We start from the raw sequence: 19,079 nt of genomic DNA, 5'->3' as shown, positions 1-19,079 counted from the left end.
TATCCTATCCCTACCCTCCAGCGTATCTACCACTTCTCCCAGTTTAGTGTCATCTGCAAACTTGCTGAGGGTGCAATCCATGCCATCCTCCAGATGATTAATGAAGATATTGAACAAAACCAGCCCCAGGACTGACCCTTGGGGCACTCTCCTTGATACTGGATGCCAACTAGATCCTTTGATCACTACCCATTGGCCCAACGATCTAGCCAGCTTTCTATCCACCTTATAGTCCATTCATCCAGCCCATACTACTTTAATTTGCAGGCAAGAATATTGTGGGAGACCGTATCAAAAGCTTTGCTAAAGTCAAGGAATAACACATTCACTGCTTTCCCTTCATCCACAGAGCCAGTTATCTCATCGTAGAAGGCAATTAGGTTAGTCAGGCATGACTTGCCCTTGGTGAATCCATGCTGATTGTTCCCGATTGCTTTCCTCTCCTCGAAGTGCTTCAAAATTGATTCTTTGAGGCCCTGCTCCATGATTTTTCCAGGGACTGAGGTGAGGCTGACCGGCCTGTAGTTCCTCAGATGATCCTCCTTCACTTTTTTCCTCTCCTCGAAGTGCTTCAAAATTGATTCTTTGAGGCCCTGCTCCATGATTTTTCCAGGGACTGAGGTGAGGCTGACCGGCCTGTAGTTCCTCAGATGATCCTCCTTCACTTTTTTAAAGATGGGCACTACATTAGCCTTTTTCCAGTCATCTGGGACCTCCCTCAATCACCATGAGTTTTCAAAGATAATGGCCAATGGCTCTGCAATCACATCAGCCAACTCCCTCAGCATCCTTGGATTCAGTGCAGCTGGCCGCATGGACTTGTGCTTGTCCAGATTTTCTAAATAGTACTGAACCACTTTCTTCACAGGGAGTGGGTCACCTCCTCCCCATACTGTGCTGCCCAGTGCAATAGCCTGGGAGTTGAGCTTGTTTGTGAAAACAGAGGGGAAAAAAAAGCATTGAATACATTAGCTTTTTCCACATCCTCTGTCACTAGTTTGCTTCCTCCATTCAGTAATGGTCCCACTCTGTCCATGACCACCTTCTTGTTGCTAGCATACCTGTAGAAACCCTTCTTGTTACTTATAACATCCCTTGCTAGCTGCAACTCCAGTTGTGATTTGGCCCTCCTGACTTCACTCCTGCATGCCTGAGCAATATTTTTGTACTCCTCCCTGGTCATTTGTCCAAGCTTTCACTTCTTGTAAGCTTCTTTTTTGTGTTTAAGATCAGCAAGGATTTCACTGTTAAGCCAAGCTGGTCGCCTGCCATATTTACTATTCTTTCTACACATTGGGATGAGTTGTTCCTGCAACTTCAATAAGGATTCTTTAAAATACAGCCAGCTCTCTTGGACTCCTTTCCCCCTCATGCTCTTCTCCCGGGGATCCTGCCCATCAGTTCCCTGAGGGAGTCAAAGTCTGCTTTTCTGAAGCCCAGGGCCCATATTTTGCTGCTCTCCTTTCTTCCTTTTGTCAGGATCCTGAACTCTACCATCTCATGGTCACTGCTGCCCAGGTTCCCATCCACTTTTGCTTCCCCTATTAATTCTTCCCTGTTTGTGAGCAGCAGGTCAAGAAGCGCTCTGTCCCTAGTTGGTTCCTTCAGCACTTGCACCAGGAAATTGTCCCCTACATTTTCCAAAAACTTCCTGGATTGTCTGTATACTGCTGTTCTGCTCTCCCAGCAGATATCGGGGTGATGGAAGTCCCCCATGAGAACCAGGGTCTGTGATCTAGTAACTTCTGCCAGTTGCCAGAAGAAAGCCTTGTCCACTTCATCCTCCTGGTCTGGTGGTCTATAGCAGACTCCCACCATGACATCACTCTTGTTGCTCACACTGGCCACTAGGCTATGCAGCTCTGACTGAGGAGGCAGCCATATTGACTCTGGCCACTAGGCCATGCAGTCCTGCAGAAGAGGGCAACCATTTTGACTCCAGCCATTAGGCCATACTGCCCGAGGCTAGAGGGGTCATTTGAACTCAGGCACAGGGATATAACACCCTTCTCTGCTCCCCAATGGATGATGGGGTGTCCCAGCCCCATGATGTTGTCTCACAGTGAATACTGGAATGAAAGCTATTCTAGACAGATAACTTAGTAGAATTTTAGGTGGTCAAACTCAGAGATCTTTACTAATAGTTCGAACCATCACCCACAGACCTAATATTCCCTAAGCTGCTAATAAAAGTGTTCACTGACCCTGACTCTCATATCCCACTGAGGACAAGTGGGTATAAAAGAATAAATGTTTTAAACAGACTCACTGTCAAGTGGTTTTGTAACAGTACTGAAGCAGGATACAGAACTCCCAAGAAAGTGAAAAAAATGTATGTATTTTCTTTTTCTCATGGAATTTTTTTTACTGACTTCTGACCCATGCTGTCTCCTTCCTCTACTTTATTTCATTTTTGTCCTGACCACCTCCTTTATATCCTCTACTCTATTCTCTTGCCAAGTTATTTCCTTCCTTCATTTCTTGTGGTTTTGGTATCTCTCTCCTCCAAGTTCTGCCCTCTGATGGCCCTACAACACTGCATTAAGCTAAAAAGCACAGTTTTGCCAGTTTAAGCCGTGTCCGCACTTGGAGTGCTTTGATATGGAATACCACTACAGCTATACTGGCAGAGCCTTTCCAAGGGCCAGCCTGACCCTAAGTTTTTAAAAGATATACCCTGTCTCCCAAAACTGAACAGGCTAGTTCTCCTACAACTCTAACCAGCTTGAGACCAGTCTACTTGAGACACTGCCTATCTCCCTTTTCCATAATGCAACAGTAGATACCTCTGGACTTAGAGAGGGACTAGGGATAAAAAATCCTATGTGAACAGCCCTTCGCTTTGGAACCAGCTCCCTTAGCTTTGGTCCAAGATAGCCTTATTTGTTCATCTTCTGGGCACAGTGAAAGGCTTATCTTTTTTACTCAGGCTTTATGGAAGTTGACATTTTGTGAGAAGAGTTCCGATTTGTTTAGCTGACAGTGAGTTACTGAGGGCTGTGTGCAGGTTATTGGAGAGTGTTTACCTGCTAGGTTTAGTTGTTAATTTCTTTACATGTTCGTTTTCAAAATAGGTACTTTTTTTTGTATATTTTGTATACACCACAAAAAAAAAAAAGGCAAGGAAGGATGAAAGAGAGAAAGTGTTACTGTTACTTCTGCTTTTAATTTGGAAGACACTCTGATAGCTGACAGGTGTCATAAGTACAGGGATAAATAAAATCATTCTCGTATGGCTACATTCTGCTCAGTTCACTCGCATTAGGAATTCCACTCTTATAGCAGTGGAACTATATGAATGAGTAAAGGGATAGGATTTGGTCCATTTGGCTACTGAATCATTCAGTAGCTACCCAAAACCGAGTAGATACTCTGTGCATAGGCACTGTCGAAAACTAAGAAACAGATAAAACACTAGTTTTGTGCTGCACTACTGCTGTATTAGTAGCTGTCTTTTTCCTACTGGGTCTCTGTATGCAGAGCTGCTTTTCTATGATTATCACTTTTGTTCCCACATACTATTCAGGGTATTTTCACCACTGAAGATTGAAGTCCTTGCATCATAACTATCATACTTACATCAGGATGTCCTGCCACCTTGATTAATTCAGCAACAGCATTCTTAACTGAAGTTGGGTCTCTCACATCACACTGGATTGCATGAACCTATATATTAATGGAGAAAAAGGCAACTATAAGACTTTATAAAAGTATTACTCATGAGATAAAGAATTTTAAAAAATTCTTTAAAATGCAGTAAAGAATAATAAAAAGATACAAACTTATCTAAAAATATACCTTGTTTCCTGTTTTACAAGAAATTTCTTCTGCAGTTTGTTTCAAAACATCGATCTTTCTAAAAATAATTATAAATTTTAGCATGACTTGAGTTTCCACTAAATGCATCTATGTTACAAATCATTACACTTTGAAACATTAAAATCTTTCTATGAATTCTATTTGTGTGTTGGTGATGTTAGTGTAAAATTTACCTTTGAAATAAAAATAATTTAGGGTCTTGGTATTTCAATTTAGCTTCTGAAAAAACCTCTCAAGTAAAATGGAGCTTTAAAGAAATTCCAAGTTATGTCCAACAAAGTAATCTTCTCTCATATTATCAGCTAAAAGCAACTTAGATGGGACTTAAAAAAGAGATACTTTTGATAGTAACACACAGCAGGTGATATTTAACAAAAAAATGCCTTCATCCTGGGCACAATGAAATTTAGAAAAGACAAATGTAAGGTGCTACCCTTAGGGAAGAAAAACCAAATTCAGAAATACAGAATAGGGGATAACTGGCTTGGCAGCAGCACTGCTGAGAAGGATCTGGGAGTTGTGGTGGATCATAAGCTCAACATGATTCAACAATGCAATACTGCTGCAAAAAAGTAAAAGCAGTTTACGTTCCATTAACAGAGGCATAGGATGCAAAATTTCATTTAGAAATAAGAGGTGATAGTAATGCTCTACTCAGCAGTGGTTAGGCCTCAGCTGGAGTACTGTGTCCAATTTTGATCATCAATGGATAGAAAGGATGTAGAGAAACTGTAAAGTAACCAAAGGGAAATGACAAAGATGATCAAAGGGATGGAATGTAAACCATATGAGTAAAGGCTGAAAGAACAGGGTATGTTTAGTTTGGAAAAGATGAGATTAAGGGGGGAACATGACAGTGGTCTTCAAATACTTGAAAGGCTGCCATAAAAATGGTTGGAAAAGTTATTCTCTTGCCACAGAGTGCAGGACTAGAGGAAACAGGTTCAAACTAAAGCATGGAAGATTTAGATTAAATCTCCGGAAAAATTTCCTAACTGTAAGAACAGTAGGACAATGGAACAGACTTCCTAGGGAGGTTGTGGAAACTCCTTCACTAGACTTTTCAAAAGGAGGCTGGATAGCCATCTGTCTTGGACAACACAAATCCTGCATAACACATTTGGCACCTAAATGACATGTTGGCAGGGGGTTAGAGTAGATGGTCCTATGATTCTAAATATTAATTGACAGCCCTAAATAAAATCGCAGTTAACGCCTGCGATTAACTGAAGACACGTTAATTGCGTACCTTTGGGCAGGAAGGGAGGCATCATTGGTGGCCCCAGATCAAAGTGTCAGGTGGGCTGGAGGGGAGTGGGTTCCAGCTAGGAGCTCTGGAGGTGGGGAGGCATGGCAGTTGGGCCAGAGCCCCATGCCCTGAGAGCAGCTGAAGCCCGGTGCCCTCATGGGTGCTGGAACCTGGAGCCCCCATGCCTATTTTTGAAAATACAGAAAACCTAAAAAATATTTAAATAAATGGTATTCTATTATTGTTGCACAGTGCAATTATAACCACAATGAATTGCAATTAATTCTTTTAATCTCGCAATTGGTCATGTTTGTGTTAACTTAAAGGATGAGATTATTTGCTCCTATTATGCTAAAAACCTTAGAAAGATCATTTTTAATAATGAGAATTATGCTAGGGCTGCTGTAAAATCCTTGTGTTTAAAAGAAATACTAGCTATAGGAAATGATAAAAAAACTTGATCAGAAAGATAATTCTAATGATGAAAATCTCAATGGCCATTGCTGTCCATTTAAAAAGAAATTTGTTGACTTATTTTGTAAGCATCTAGAGGATCATAGCCAACATGAATTTGTCAAGAACCAGCAGACACCAACTTCATTTCCTTTTTTGACAGGGTTATTGGCCCAGTGGATAAGGGGGAAGCTGCAATGTGATATATTTTAATAAGGGTTTTGACAGTTCCACATGACATTATCATAAACAAACTATGGAAAAGTAGTCTAAATTAAATAAATATAAGGTGGATGCACAACTGGTTAAAAGACAGTATTCAAAGCAAGGTGCATAAAAATCAATGATTTTTTTTTTAAATAAAAAACCTGGACTTTTATGATTTAAATCGGATTTTTTGATAAAATGCTTTTTGAGGACAAAACTGAAGACCGACAAGAATGTACTTTTATGTAGAAATCCACAATTAAATCAAATCTTCCTGACTAATGATTTAAGTCAAATCCACCCTGATTCAAAGAGTAGTAATCAATAGTTCGCTGTCACACTGGAGTGGACATATCGAGTGGAGGTCCGGAAGAGGTCTGTCCTGGGTCTGGTACTATTCAATATTTTCATTAAAGACTTGGATAACGGAGTGAAGAGTACGTTTATAAAATATGCAGATACCACCAGGTTGGGAACATTGCTACCAGTTTAGAGGACAGGATTAGAATTCAAAATGACCTTGACAAATTGGAGACCTGGTCTCAAAGCAACAAGAAGAAATTCAATAAAGACAACTGCAAAGTACTACACTTAGGAAAGACAAATCAAGTGCATAACTATAAAATGGGGAATAACTGGCTAGGCAGTAGTATAGATGTAAAAGATCTGGCATTTATAGTAGATCACAAATTTAATAAGAGTCAGTGTGATGCAGTTGCAAATAAGGCCAATATAATCCAAAGGAGAGCAACAAAACTAATAAAAGGTTTAGAAAACCTGACCTACGAGGAAAGGTTAAAAAAAACTGAGCATGTTTAGTCTTGAGAAAAGAAGACTGAGTGGGGACCTGATAACAGTTTTCAAGTATGCTAAGGGCTGTTTTAAAAAAAGAGGATGATCATCAATTATTCTTCATGTCCACTGAAGGAATGGGCATAATCTGCAGCAAGAGAGATTTATATTAGATATTAGGAAAAACTTTCTAACCATAAGGATACTTTAGCACTGGAGTAGGTTTCCAGGGGAAGATGTGGAATCCACGTCATTGGAAATTTTTAAGTACAGGCTGGACAAACACCTGTCAGGGATGGTCTAGGTATACTTGGTCTTGCCATAGGGCAGGACGCTGGACTAGATGACCTCCTGAGGTCCCTTCCTGTCTACATTTCTATTATTCTATTTTTTGTGTCTCTTGGATTTGCAATAGAGGTGACGTGTACCTGGCTTTTGTTTTATTATACTTTCTAATTGTGGACTATCATTACGACTTTAATTTGTATTTCTTCTCATTGAAGGCTACGCAACAATCAAGCACAAGACATTACAGGTCATACATAAATACTAACAATTTTAAATATAATATTTATACTCTGCATTGTGTTTGTGTATATTTCAGAGTAGCTTTTTAAAATTTAGCACATCAGATTATAATTAAAATGGTACTGCAGGTTAAGAGACAGATCTAAATTACACGTCTGTAGCTATGAATAAAAAAATGTATCTTTACGTATTGTTTATGAAGGAACAGGGAAGCAGATCAATGCAGCTTTCAATACTAAATTTAAAAAGATATTTTAGATTTGATTATTAGTATTTACCTGCTTGATATAACACATTCAGCACCTAAACTGGACAGAGCTGTTGTCATTCCTTTGCCAAGCCCAGTACCTCCACCAGTAATAAAAGCCACTTTTCCTTGAAAGGCATTTGGTGGTAACATCAGGTTTTGAAGAGGTGGAAAGAAGCTAGCTTGAGGTACATTGCTACTTTGACTTAATACATTTGATCCATGACTGAAAAACTGAAACAAAAAAATAAAATTATTTATTACTGCTTATATACATGGATTCCCACAACTATAATAAGAAAATTAAGTTTTAAATTTTGGAATAATTATAATAAATATTTTCACAATTGACACAAATTCACTGTGAGCAATAATTTTATATTTATTGCATCACAATACTACATGTGAATACTTTTAAACAAATATGAATATTAAAGTAATTTTAATTTTTAGGGTAAGTTAATAAACTGCAGTAATTTCCACTACATTTTCAAATGAAATAAATAACATATGTTTTTCAACAGTTAAGTGATTTTGGTTCTTTTGAACATTGTGCCCAGTCCTGCAATGATTACTCACATAGGCCCCAATCCTACACTGGATGCATCAGCTGTTTGTAGATTCTAAAGCAGGATTGAAGCCTTAGACCCTGATCCTGCAAAGACTTCTGTATGTGCTTAACTATATGCATTGTTAGTAGCTTCACTAAGTCAGCAGGACTATTCATGGCATGTAAAGATAAGCAGATGTATAAGTCTTTGCAAAATTGGGGCCTGCAGTAGTAGCTACCCAAGGCCTTGATCCTGCACCATTGAAGTAAATGGAATTCTCATTATTGGCTTCAATGAGAACATGATCAAGCCAAGCCCCATACAACTAATCCCACTGGTTAATGGACTACTTGTATGAGTAAGGCTTTTATGACTAGAACCTTTATTATAGGTGAAGCAGGTATCACTGCCTATTATTTAAAGTTGTGTTTGACGAAGTGGGTATTCACCCACGAAAGCTTATGCTCCAATACGCCTGTTAGTCTATAAGGTGCCACAGGACTCCTTGTCGCTTTTTAATCATCATTTATGTAGATTTCCACAGTTTTCTAGCTGAAAATTAAAGAAATTAAAGTCTTGTTCTTGTATAAATATTTTCATTATTAAATTACATTAAAAACCGGTTAGTTTTAATACATGCATATTTTTAAAACCCTCAAATACTTAGTTTTTTAAAATATGAAAAGTAAAACAGTTTAAACTAGAAAATTGATCCTTGTGCTGAATCTCATGTTATCCATGGCAATGCTTAATGTTTCAGTAACCAACACCAATTAAAATGAACTATGATTATAACTGCGCTTCAGTAATATGAATCCACTTTACAGTGCCTCTTAGAAGTCCCAAATCAGGATTGGGGACCCATTATGCTAGACCCTGTACTATGCCTAATAATCTCCTAAATCTAAAGGATCTCTTATCTACTCCAATGCAGAAACATGCCAAGCGTTATGCCAGTTTTATGTAACTCAGATGGCAGGAAGGCTATCAATGAGAGGTTGAAGTGGTCTAAGTTGCCTGTTATCTCCCTATCACAGGTGAGCATGAAGAATGTCAATAGGGGCTCAGGCTAGCCTCAAAATTGGGTAGTGCTGGCCACACTGGCTGCTCCTGTACCTACCAATGGAAACTAAAATTACTCATAGACTTTAGAGTCAGAAGGGACCAATATGATCATCTAGTCTGACCTCCTGCACAAAGCAGGCCACAGAACCCTACTCATCCACTTCTATAACAAAACCCTAACCTATGTCTGAGTTACTGAAGTACTCAAATTGTGGTCTGAAGACCTCAAGCTGCAGAGAATCCTTCAGCAAGTGACCCATGCCCCATGCTGCAGAGGAAGGCGAAAAACCTCCAGGGCCTCTGCCAATCTGCCCCAGAGGAAAATTTCTTCTTGATCCCAAATATGGCAATCAGTTAAACCCTGAGCAGGTGGGCAAGACACACCAGCCAGCACCCAGGAAAGAATTCTCTACAGTAACTCAGATCCCATCCCATCAAACATCCCATCACAGGCCACTGGGCATACTTACCTGCTGATAATCAAAGATCAATTGCTAAAATTAGGCTATCCCATCATACCATCCCCTCCATAAACTTATCAAACTTAGTCTTAAAGCCAGATATGTCTTTTGTCCCCACTACTCCCCTTGGAAGGCTGTTCCAGAACTTCACTCCTCTAATGGTTAGAAACCTTCGTCTAATTTCAAGTCTAAACTTCCTAGTGTCCAGTTTATATCCATTTGTTCTTGTGTCCACACTGATACTAAGCTTAAATAATTCCTCTCCCTTTCTGATATTAATCCCTCTGATACATTTATAAAGAGCAATCATATCCCCCTTCAACCTTCTTTCGGTTAGGCTAAACAAACCAAGCTCTTTGAGTCTCCTTTCATAAGACAGGTTTTCCATTCCTTGGATCATCTTAGTAGCCCGTCTCTGAACCTGTTTCAGTTTGAATTCATCCTTCTTAAACATGAGAGACCAGAACTGCACACAGTATTCCAGATGAGGTCTCACCAGTGCCTTGTACAACGGTACTAACACCTCCTTATCTTTGCTGGAAATACCTCGCCTGATGCACCCTAAAACTGCATTAGCTTTTTTAATGATCATATCACATTGGCGGTTCAGTCATCCTGTGTTCAACCAATACTGTGAGGTCCTTCTCCTCCTCTGTTACTTCCAACTGATGTGTCCCCAATTTATAACTTAAATTCTTGTTATTAATTTGTAAATGCATGACCTTGCACTTTTCACTATTAAATTTCATCCTATTACTATTACTCCAGTTTACAAGGTCATCCAGATCTTCCTGTATGATATCCTGGTCCTTCTCTGTGTTAGCAATACCTCCCAGCTTTGTGTCATCTGCAAACTTTATTAGCACATTCCTGCTTTTTGTGCCAAGGTCAGTAATAAAAAGGTTAAATAAGATTGGTCCCAAAACTGATCCCTGAGGAACTCCACTAGTAACCTCCTTCCAGCCTGACAGTTCACCTTTCAGTACAACCCATTGTAGTCTCTTCTTTAACCAGTTCCTTATCCACCTTTCAATTTTCATATTGATCCCCATCTTCTCCAATTTAACTAGCAATTCCCCATACGGAACCGTGTCAAATGCCTTACTGAAATCGAGTAAATTAGATCCACTGCGTTTCCTTTGTCTATAAAATCTGTTACCTTCTCAAAGAAGGAGATCAGGTTGGTCTGGCATGATCTACCTTTTGTAAAACTATGCTGTATTTTGTCCCAATTACCACTGACCTCAATGTCCTTAACTACTTTCTCCTTCAAAATTTTTTCCAAGACCTTACATACTACAGATGTCAAACTAACAGGCGTATAGTTACTCGGATCACTTTTTCTCCCTTTCTTAAAAATAGGAACTACATTTGCAATTCTCCAGTCGTAAGTACAACCCCTGAGTTTACTGATTCATTAAAAATTCTTGCTAATGGCCTTGCAATTTCATGTGCCAGTTCCTTTAATATTCTTGGATGAAGATTACCTGGGCCCTCCGATTTTGTCCCATTAAGCTGTTTGAGTTTGGCTACTACCTCGGATGTGGTAATATCTACCTCCATATCCTAATTTCCATTTGTCATCCTTCCATTATCCCTAAGCTCCTCATTAGCCTTATTAAAGACTGACTGAGGCAAAGTATTTATTTAGATATTGGGCCATGCGTAGATTATCCTTAACCTCCATTCCATCCTCAGTGTTTAGCAGTCCCACTTCTTCTCTTTGTTTTCTTCTTATTTATATGGCTATAGAACCTTTTACTATTGGTTTTAATTCCCTTTGCAAGGTCCAACTCTACATGGCTTTTAGCCTTTCTCACTTCATCCCTACATGTTCTGACCTCAATAAGGTAGCTTTCCTTGCTAATCCCGGCCATTTTCCACTCCTTGTAGGCTTTCTGCTTTTTCTTAAACACCTCTCTGAGATGCTTGCTCATCCAGCTTGGTCTACAACTCCTGTCTATGATTTTTTCCCCTTTCTTGGGATACAGGCTTCTGACAGTTTCTGCAACTTTGACTTGAAGTAATTCCAGGCCTCCTCCGCATTTAGATCCACAAGTTCTTCAGTCCAATCCACTTCCCTAACTAATTTCCTTAATTCTTTAAAAAGTTATCCCTTTTGAAATCAAAAACCCCAGTCCCAGATCTATTTTTGTTTATCCTTCCATCAGTTTGAACTGAATTAGCTCATGATCACTCGAACCAAGGTTGTCCCCTACAATCATTTCTTCTATGGGGTCCTTACTAGTCACCAAAACCAAATCTAAAATGGCATCCCTTCTTGTTGGTTCTTCAACTACTTGAAGAAATCCATCAGCTATCACATCCAGAAAAATCTGAGCCCTATTATTGTTACTAGCACTTGTCCTCCAGTCTATATCTGGGAAGTTAAAGTCTCCCATGATCACACAATTCCCATTAGTTTTTACTTCATTAAAAACGTTAAAGAGGTCTCTATCCATATCCAATTCAGATCCCGGCGGTCTGTAGCACACCCCAAGCACTATCTCAGGGGAGGCTCCAGTAGCTTTCTTTCCCAATGTGATTTTTGCCCAGACAGACTGTCTTATCCATTCCATCACTTCTTATTTCTTTATAGTTAACCTCATCACTGATATACAATGCTATTCTACCACCTTTGCCTTTATTTCTGTCTTTCCTAAACAGCACATAGCCTTCAATACCTGTACTCCAGTCATGACTACTATTTCACCATGTTTCTGTTATCCCTATAATATCCGGTTTCACTTCCTGCACCAGTAGTTTTAGTTCCTCCATTTCGTTACCTAGGCTCCTCGCATTAGTGTACAGACATCTTAATTTTTGCTGTTTGGCTTCACTGACATTCTTTACCTGGTTAGGCACAGACATTCTACCACCAGTATCACCTATTAGACTGGTATCTACACTACCCTTCCTCCTTATGTCCATTCTTCTGCCCATGGCTGTATCCTCTTTTTCTTTGTTTTCTTCCCTCTCAATGTTAAATTCTGATGTGGAGATTACCTGGACATCTCCCAACCACCTCCCCCAAATTCCTAGTTTAAAGCTCTCAATCAGTTGGGTGAGCCTGCATCCTAGAAGTCTATTTCCCTCCTTACTCAGATGAAGTCCATCCCAAGAGAACAGTCTTCTGTCCATGAATGCTTCCCAGTGGCCGTACATCCCAAAGCCGTCCTTATAACACCACTGCCTGAGCCATCTGTTGATCGCCATAATCTTGTCACACCTTTGTTGCCCTTCTCTAGGAACAAGCAGAATCCCACTGAAGATCCTTCAGCCTCGATTTCCTTAAGCGTCTTCCCCAGATCTCAACCCTATTGTCCCTCTGCAAATTTGTGTATACAAAGTCAATCCCTTACCTTACAAAGTCAATGAATAGAAGATTGATGGGAGTGGAATAGATCTGGACAAGGAGAAGAAGTCTGGAGATAAATGTGAGAAGGGAGGGACAGGCAGTAGAAACAAAAGTGAAACTTTGAGCAGCATATTCCAGAAGTCTGGAGTTCTTTTTGAGTGTAGCCTTCATTGATTTGAGATCTACCACACCATTCTCTCACCAGAAAGGAAAGCCTATAATGGCAGCAGGCCATAAAAGAGACCTAGTTTGTGAATATTTTAATGAAGTTCCTCTACCTGTGGGTCAGACAGGCATGCGTGCAAAATGCAAACAGTGCAACAAAGAAATGCAAGGCCTGGTTGCCTGAATCAAACAACATCATGAGAAGTGTTCCTTCTCAGGAGGAAGCTGCGTTGAAGAAAGGAACATGTCTGAATATGCAGGCTCTTTAGATTGGTTAACTTTTTCATTTCATATTTCTTTCTTAAAGACTGCTGTCTTCCTTCTGGACTATTCTCGAATTCTCATGTTTGAGCAAAAAATATAGTTGTTACTCTATGGCACTATCATTTTAGATGCAGTTGTGATAAAAAATAAATAGGTGAAATAAGTAGATCTTCCTTTTACAATTTCACCTTTATAGTACTGAATGTCAGTGAATGCAATGAGTAATACTAAATGGACAATATAGTAATAATAATTAAATAACTGCATTGACTTATTTTGTTTAGGAGAATTCACCCTCAACATACAGGATTATGAAGACTATCCACCTTCAAGATCACCATCAAATCATTTTCTATAGTTTCAGAGTTATCCATGATGTGACCATAACACTATCATTGGCAGATATCACATAGCCACAGTATATCACCTGTAGCAAACAGAAAAAAAAAATCTCCATCTTCCAGAAACCACCATAGATAAGTGTTTGATAAGAACCAGCAGAAACAAAAACAGGTAATTGATGAAAAAATTCCCTGGTTTGTTTATGCAACAAACTCTCCTTTCTATATGACTGAGACCCCACACTTCATTAACATGGTTCAGTCATTAAGATCAGGATATAGTTCACCCAACAGAGCAGATGTCGCGGGCAAATTGCTTGATAAAGTGTATGCAATAGAAATTGAGCAGTGTGCAAAAGGTCTAGAGGGTGAAATTGTTAACCTGAGCCTTGATGGGTGGAGCAATGTCCACAATGATCCTGTTGCATGTGCTTGTGTGACAACAGAAAAAGGGAATGTTTTCCTTACAGAAACAATTGATACATCAGGAAATGCACACACAGCAGAATACTTACAAGAAGCAGCAGTAAAGGCTATAACGAACGGTGGAAAAAAAGTTCAAATGTCTAGTATGTGGTTTGATCACATACAATGCCACAAATGTATCTGAGATGAGAAGAAATTATTTAGAAGAGAGTCCCACGTTAAGAACATATGGTTGCAGTGCTCATTTGATGCACCTCCCAGCCAAAGAAATAAAGGCTAATGTTAAAATTGCAAAATACTTCTGTAAAAACCACTTGGCAGCAGCTCCTCTGAAAAAAGTGGGAGGAACCAAGCTAACTCTCCCAGAAGATGTGCAATGGAACTCAGTCGTGGACTGTTTTGAGCATTATATCAAGAACTGGCCTAATCTGATGACAGTTTGTGAGCAAAACTGTGAAAAAATAGACAGCACTGTCACAGCCAAAGTTATCAACATTGGGCTTAAAAGAAATGTTGCACACATGTTGAGTATCCTGAAGTCTATTTCTGTAGCCTTGAACAAAATGCAGGGAAATAACTGTTTTATTGCTGATGCTGTTGAAATTTGGAATGAATTGAGTAAGAACTTAAAAAGAGAAATATACAGTGACAGAGTTAAATTATAAGCATTAAAAAAAAAAAAGGATGGGACAAGCACTATTGCCAGCTCATCTTCTTGCTAATATTCTCATAACTTAGTACCAGGGCCAAACCTTTAGTGCTGAAGAAGAGGAGTTGGCTATGAAATGGACATCCAGCAATCATCCCTCCATAATGCCAACTATAATAAACTTCAGAGCTAAGGGTGAACCATTCAAGAAATATATGTTTGCTGATGATGTTTTAAAGAAGTCACACCAGTGAATTGGTGGAAGTCACTCAAACACGTGGATTCAGAGACTGCTGAAGTGATAATCTCACTTTTAACAGCAGTTGCTTCTTCTGCCAGTGTAGAAAGAATATTTTCTTCCTTTGAACCAGTTCATTCCAAATTGAGAAATCGTTTGGGACCTGAAAAAGCAGGAAAACTTGTTTTTCTTTTCTAGATTATGAATATACAGGGAAATGAAGGTGAAGATGATGGAGTTAGCTGCAGAAGCCAATATTTTAAGTTTCTCATGTAGACCTGGTTGACATTGGCCATTTTTTTTTAAATATTTCATTTAACTATTTTAGTTAAACAATTTTAACAAAAACAAACCTGATTTTAAAAAACCTGAATGTTTAACTAAATTAAAAAAGTAATATGCTTGTTTTGTTAAAATATTGCATGTTTGCTGTTGAAGAAAAATTCCAGAATATATAACGTTGTTTTAGTTAAATAAAACAATTTAAATGTCTATCTGGTGACATTCTGCTCCTAATACAGCATGGCAAGAAAATCCTCCAAATATTAATGATTAACCTGTTGAATTGGAGGTAGTTCACCTGCCAATTACTTCATAAAATATCTGCTTCATTTACCTTTGGTAAATGAAATTAACCAAACAATCATTCATTTTTTGATATAGCTGTAAAACTAATCTGAAAAGTTTTCAAAATAAATCACTTAAAAAATATATAGTGTGTACCCTCTAAAACTGAAACCTACATCTATTTCTGAGTTGTGAAGAATATGTATTAAGGTTATAACAACCAACAAGAATGTACTTATGTAGAAATCCATGATTAAATCAAGTCTTCCTGACTAGTGATTTAAATCAATTTCATTTTGATCTAATCAAATCCACCCTGGTTCTGACTAGAAGAAAAAGTGTCTTTACTTGGTTATAAGTTTGTTTTAAAGAAAAGGAAATCTTATATTCCTGAAGTGAATCTGGTGATTGAAGTAACAAGTAAAAAAAAAAGAACACAGTGAGGCAAAGAAAAGAATTCAATACTATAAAGAAAGTCTGTGGCAGAAAATGTCTGCACACTTATCACCATGAAAATCTAGATTACATAGTAAAGTAAATATTCTGGGGCAGTTTGCAGTCTGCCTGATAAATAATATCAAAATTTGGAACTCCTCCACAGCAGAGCTTGTGGAAATGTTTTTGTAATCATATAAGTTAATGTTTTGCTTTTTCAGTTAGCTATTTACTAGTTATTTCATTTTGGCAAAGTATTTTTCTCTTGTTTTCCTCATACACAATGCCAAACTACAATAATCCTTTTCCATATCAAAGACAGTTTTACTATCTGACTGCCATCCACATCCAGAACTTTTACATGAAGACTATAAAAGTCAAATGCTTTTGCATAGGATGACATTTACACCACTCACTTCTCAATCCTAAGGGTCTGCAACCTGCATCAGAGCCAAACACCAAAAAAACCCTATCATCTTACCTTGTTGGAAAGATCATGCACATTCAGGAAGCCTTCTCAAACAACATGGATCCACTCCACCTATCACCATCAGCATTCCTAGAGTTCAGCACATTCACTCAGCAAGACATTGCATGAGTGTCAACCTGAAACTTCTTGAACCCAACTCATGATCTTCCTGGCTTGTGAAAGAGTCAAGAGCAATTTCTCATTCAGAAAAGGAATCTTTCCTTCCTACTTCAAACACGCAACAGTCTAACCTACACTGAAAAAACCTACCCTGGACACATCAGTTCTAGACAACTACTGCCCAGCATTAAATCTCCCATCCCTCCAAGCAAATTCAGAGAAGCTAGCGAAAGGCCAACTACAACCTCATCTAATTGAAGCTAATATTCTAGATGCAGCACTGTCTGGATTCAGGTCAGACCATGGAACTGAAATTGTTTTAGAAGCACTGATCTCTTGTCAATGGATAGGACAGACATCTATTCTCATCCTACATAAACTCTCTGCAGAATTCAACATTGCTGACAGTAAGATGTTCCTGTCTCACCTGAGGGAGGTGACAGAAGTCCAGGGTAATGCACTAAAATAGTTTAAATCCTTCTTAGAGGGACACATCCAATGAGTCGGGATAGGAAACTGCAACTCCACCATTCAACCCCCTCACTTGTCAAGTCTTACAAGGATTAATTTTCAGTCTCGTCCTTTTCAGCATCTACCTGTAGCCACTAAGTGAACTATTCAGAAAACACAGACTTAAGTGCCAGCAATATGCGGATGACACACAGATACACATATAACCACACCCCTACCATCAAGATGTCCATGATGGATGCAAGATGGCTCCTGGATACAAACAACTGGCTGAAGCAGAACCTGAGCAAGGCAGAATGATGCTAGGGGGCAGAAGAAAATATTTTCAAGAGTTTTCAACCATGGCAAAGTCTCCTTTGGTTGAAGGTACATACCCACAATTGCTCAATTGAGTCTGATGTTTAGGAGTACTTTTAGATTGCTTGCTGACACTAAACTTTCATATAGCAGCATCCACAAACAACACTTTCTTGCCATCTACAGTTGGTTGTGTCCCATTCTGGCGGACAATGACCTAGCCTTCGTTATTCATGCTTTCATGATCTCTTGGCTGGATTACAGAAATGTATAATACCTGGGCATGAAACCTTCAGTGCTCAGGAAACTCCAGTTGCTATAGAAAGCTGTAATACATCTCTTCAGTAACATAGGTTACTACAAATGCATTAAAAGCTGTACCACCCTTAAAATCTCAAATAAAGTTCAAGGTTTCAGTCCTTATTTTCAAGACATTCCATGATTTGGGCCCTCGGTATCTCCGAGACGAAGACCATAGTCAACAACGTCACTCCTCTGACACAATGGAACTCTCTACAAAGAAGATAAAGCTCGTTTGTGTGAAAGACAACTTTCTTTCGGGGGCCAGACTGAGACTGCGGAATGAACTCCCCCCAGAAACTAAGGGCCATCTTAAACTTCACATTTCTTTGACTTTGCCTCAACTAACATAAATACATAGCAACATTAAAAACATTCTAGTAAAATAAGACTCTCCACTATATGCATTTCTCCCTCTGGGGAGCAGATGAGAGAACATACAGTACATGGCAGATGGTAGGTACATCACTAAATGCACCACTGGAAAGTGATCAGATACTACTGTGATGAGGAGTGTGGAACACAAACCCATATAGAATACAATGTTCTTGGAAAATCTTCATTTTCGTGTATATTACAATGTAGCGAAGGGTTCACTGTAACTGCACTTGCAACATACTAAGCATTATGTTAGTGTTATGTCATCTAGCTTTTGTGGTTTCTCAACCTCAGGAAGACCAATTACAGACCTAATTATTCTCTTACCCATTCCACTCAACAACAAATGGTGAACATATGCCCTCTTATTCCATAGACAAATGTACTTTATCCATTATCTCTATTACTACTCCTGGGGAATTCTGTGCCAAAAAATCTGAACTGCCTAGTCCATCCCCTCCACCCCAGCGGCAATTTACATTTCTATCAGCTACTCCAGGTCCCCAAACCAACCTGCCTGCACTTCCAGGGAGGGATGCATGACCACTCTTGTGTCTTCCCTTTGCTTCCCTGTCAGAAGTCAATTTTCTGCGGGGAAGGAAAGAAATCTGCAGAGGACATGAATTCTGCAAATGTGCTGTGATGCAGAATTCCCCCAGGAGAATAATTTGTCAGTATCCATTTGCACACTGTACTGAAACGCTAGGTGCTGGAAAATGTCTCATCAGAAGAAACACACTAGAAGGGTAAAACCTGGTAAAAGGCAAGTGCTTCTGGTTAGAGCCCTCTGAGCTCTGATCTGGTTTTGTTCACTTTTACACAGCTGTTTAAAGGAAGAGAGACACAGGGGTTTGTTTCAAGATTTGCAGGTTTCATAGAAAACAGGTTTGAACTAGGTTGAAACCTAGTACTATAGGAATGTTTGAGAAATTGTGCTTAAAATATTACCAAAATGGGTAAGCTTGAATTTGAACATTCCACATTTTCCACCTACATTTATTTATTTATTTTTACACAACCCACAGAGTGCAGCATTGGCCTAATGTAAAAGCACTAATAAGTGAAAATAACTGGTCTATTTTTATTTTCTGAATAAAAAAATCATGAATGATTAAAAAGTATTTTGTTTTTGTAAAGACATTAATAACAAGAATCTAAAATAATATTTGTAATGGGCCCTTTTAAATATAAGCTCCCAATATGATTTTAAGTTGTCAGTTTGGGCCATT

General features: G+C 38.9%; 1 protein-coding gene across 2 annotated transcripts in view; it reads right to left on the bottom strand.

Moving 5' to 3' along the window:
* DECR1 (2,4-dienoyl-CoA reductase 1) overlaps positions 1-19,079 on the bottom strand; it is a 36,999-nt gene that overhangs the window by 12,951 nt on the left and 4,969 nt on the right. For both annotated transcript variants that reach the window (XM_050941178.1, XM_050941177.1), the window contains exons 2-4: positions 7,327-7,529; positions 3,799-3,856; positions 3,580-3,666 (exon numbers count right to left, since the gene is read on the bottom strand). In XM_050941178.1, the coding sequence (XP_050797135.1) occupies positions 3,580-3,666; positions 3,799-3,856; positions 7,327-7,529 (348 nt within the window). The remainder of the gene's footprint in view (positions 1-3,579; positions 3,667-3,798; positions 3,857-7,326; positions 7,530-19,079) is intronic.

The sequence above is a fragment of the Gopherus flavomarginatus genome, chromosome 2 (genome assembly GCF_025201925.1).
Source record: "Gopherus flavomarginatus isolate rGopFla2 chromosome 2, rGopFla2.mat.asm, whole genome shotgun sequence".
Lineage (NCBI taxonomy): Eukaryota > Metazoa > Chordata > Testudines > Testudinidae > Gopherus > Gopherus flavomarginatus.
Note: the sequence above shows the minus strand (reverse complement) of the source record. Positions and strands in the feature narration are given on the sequence as shown.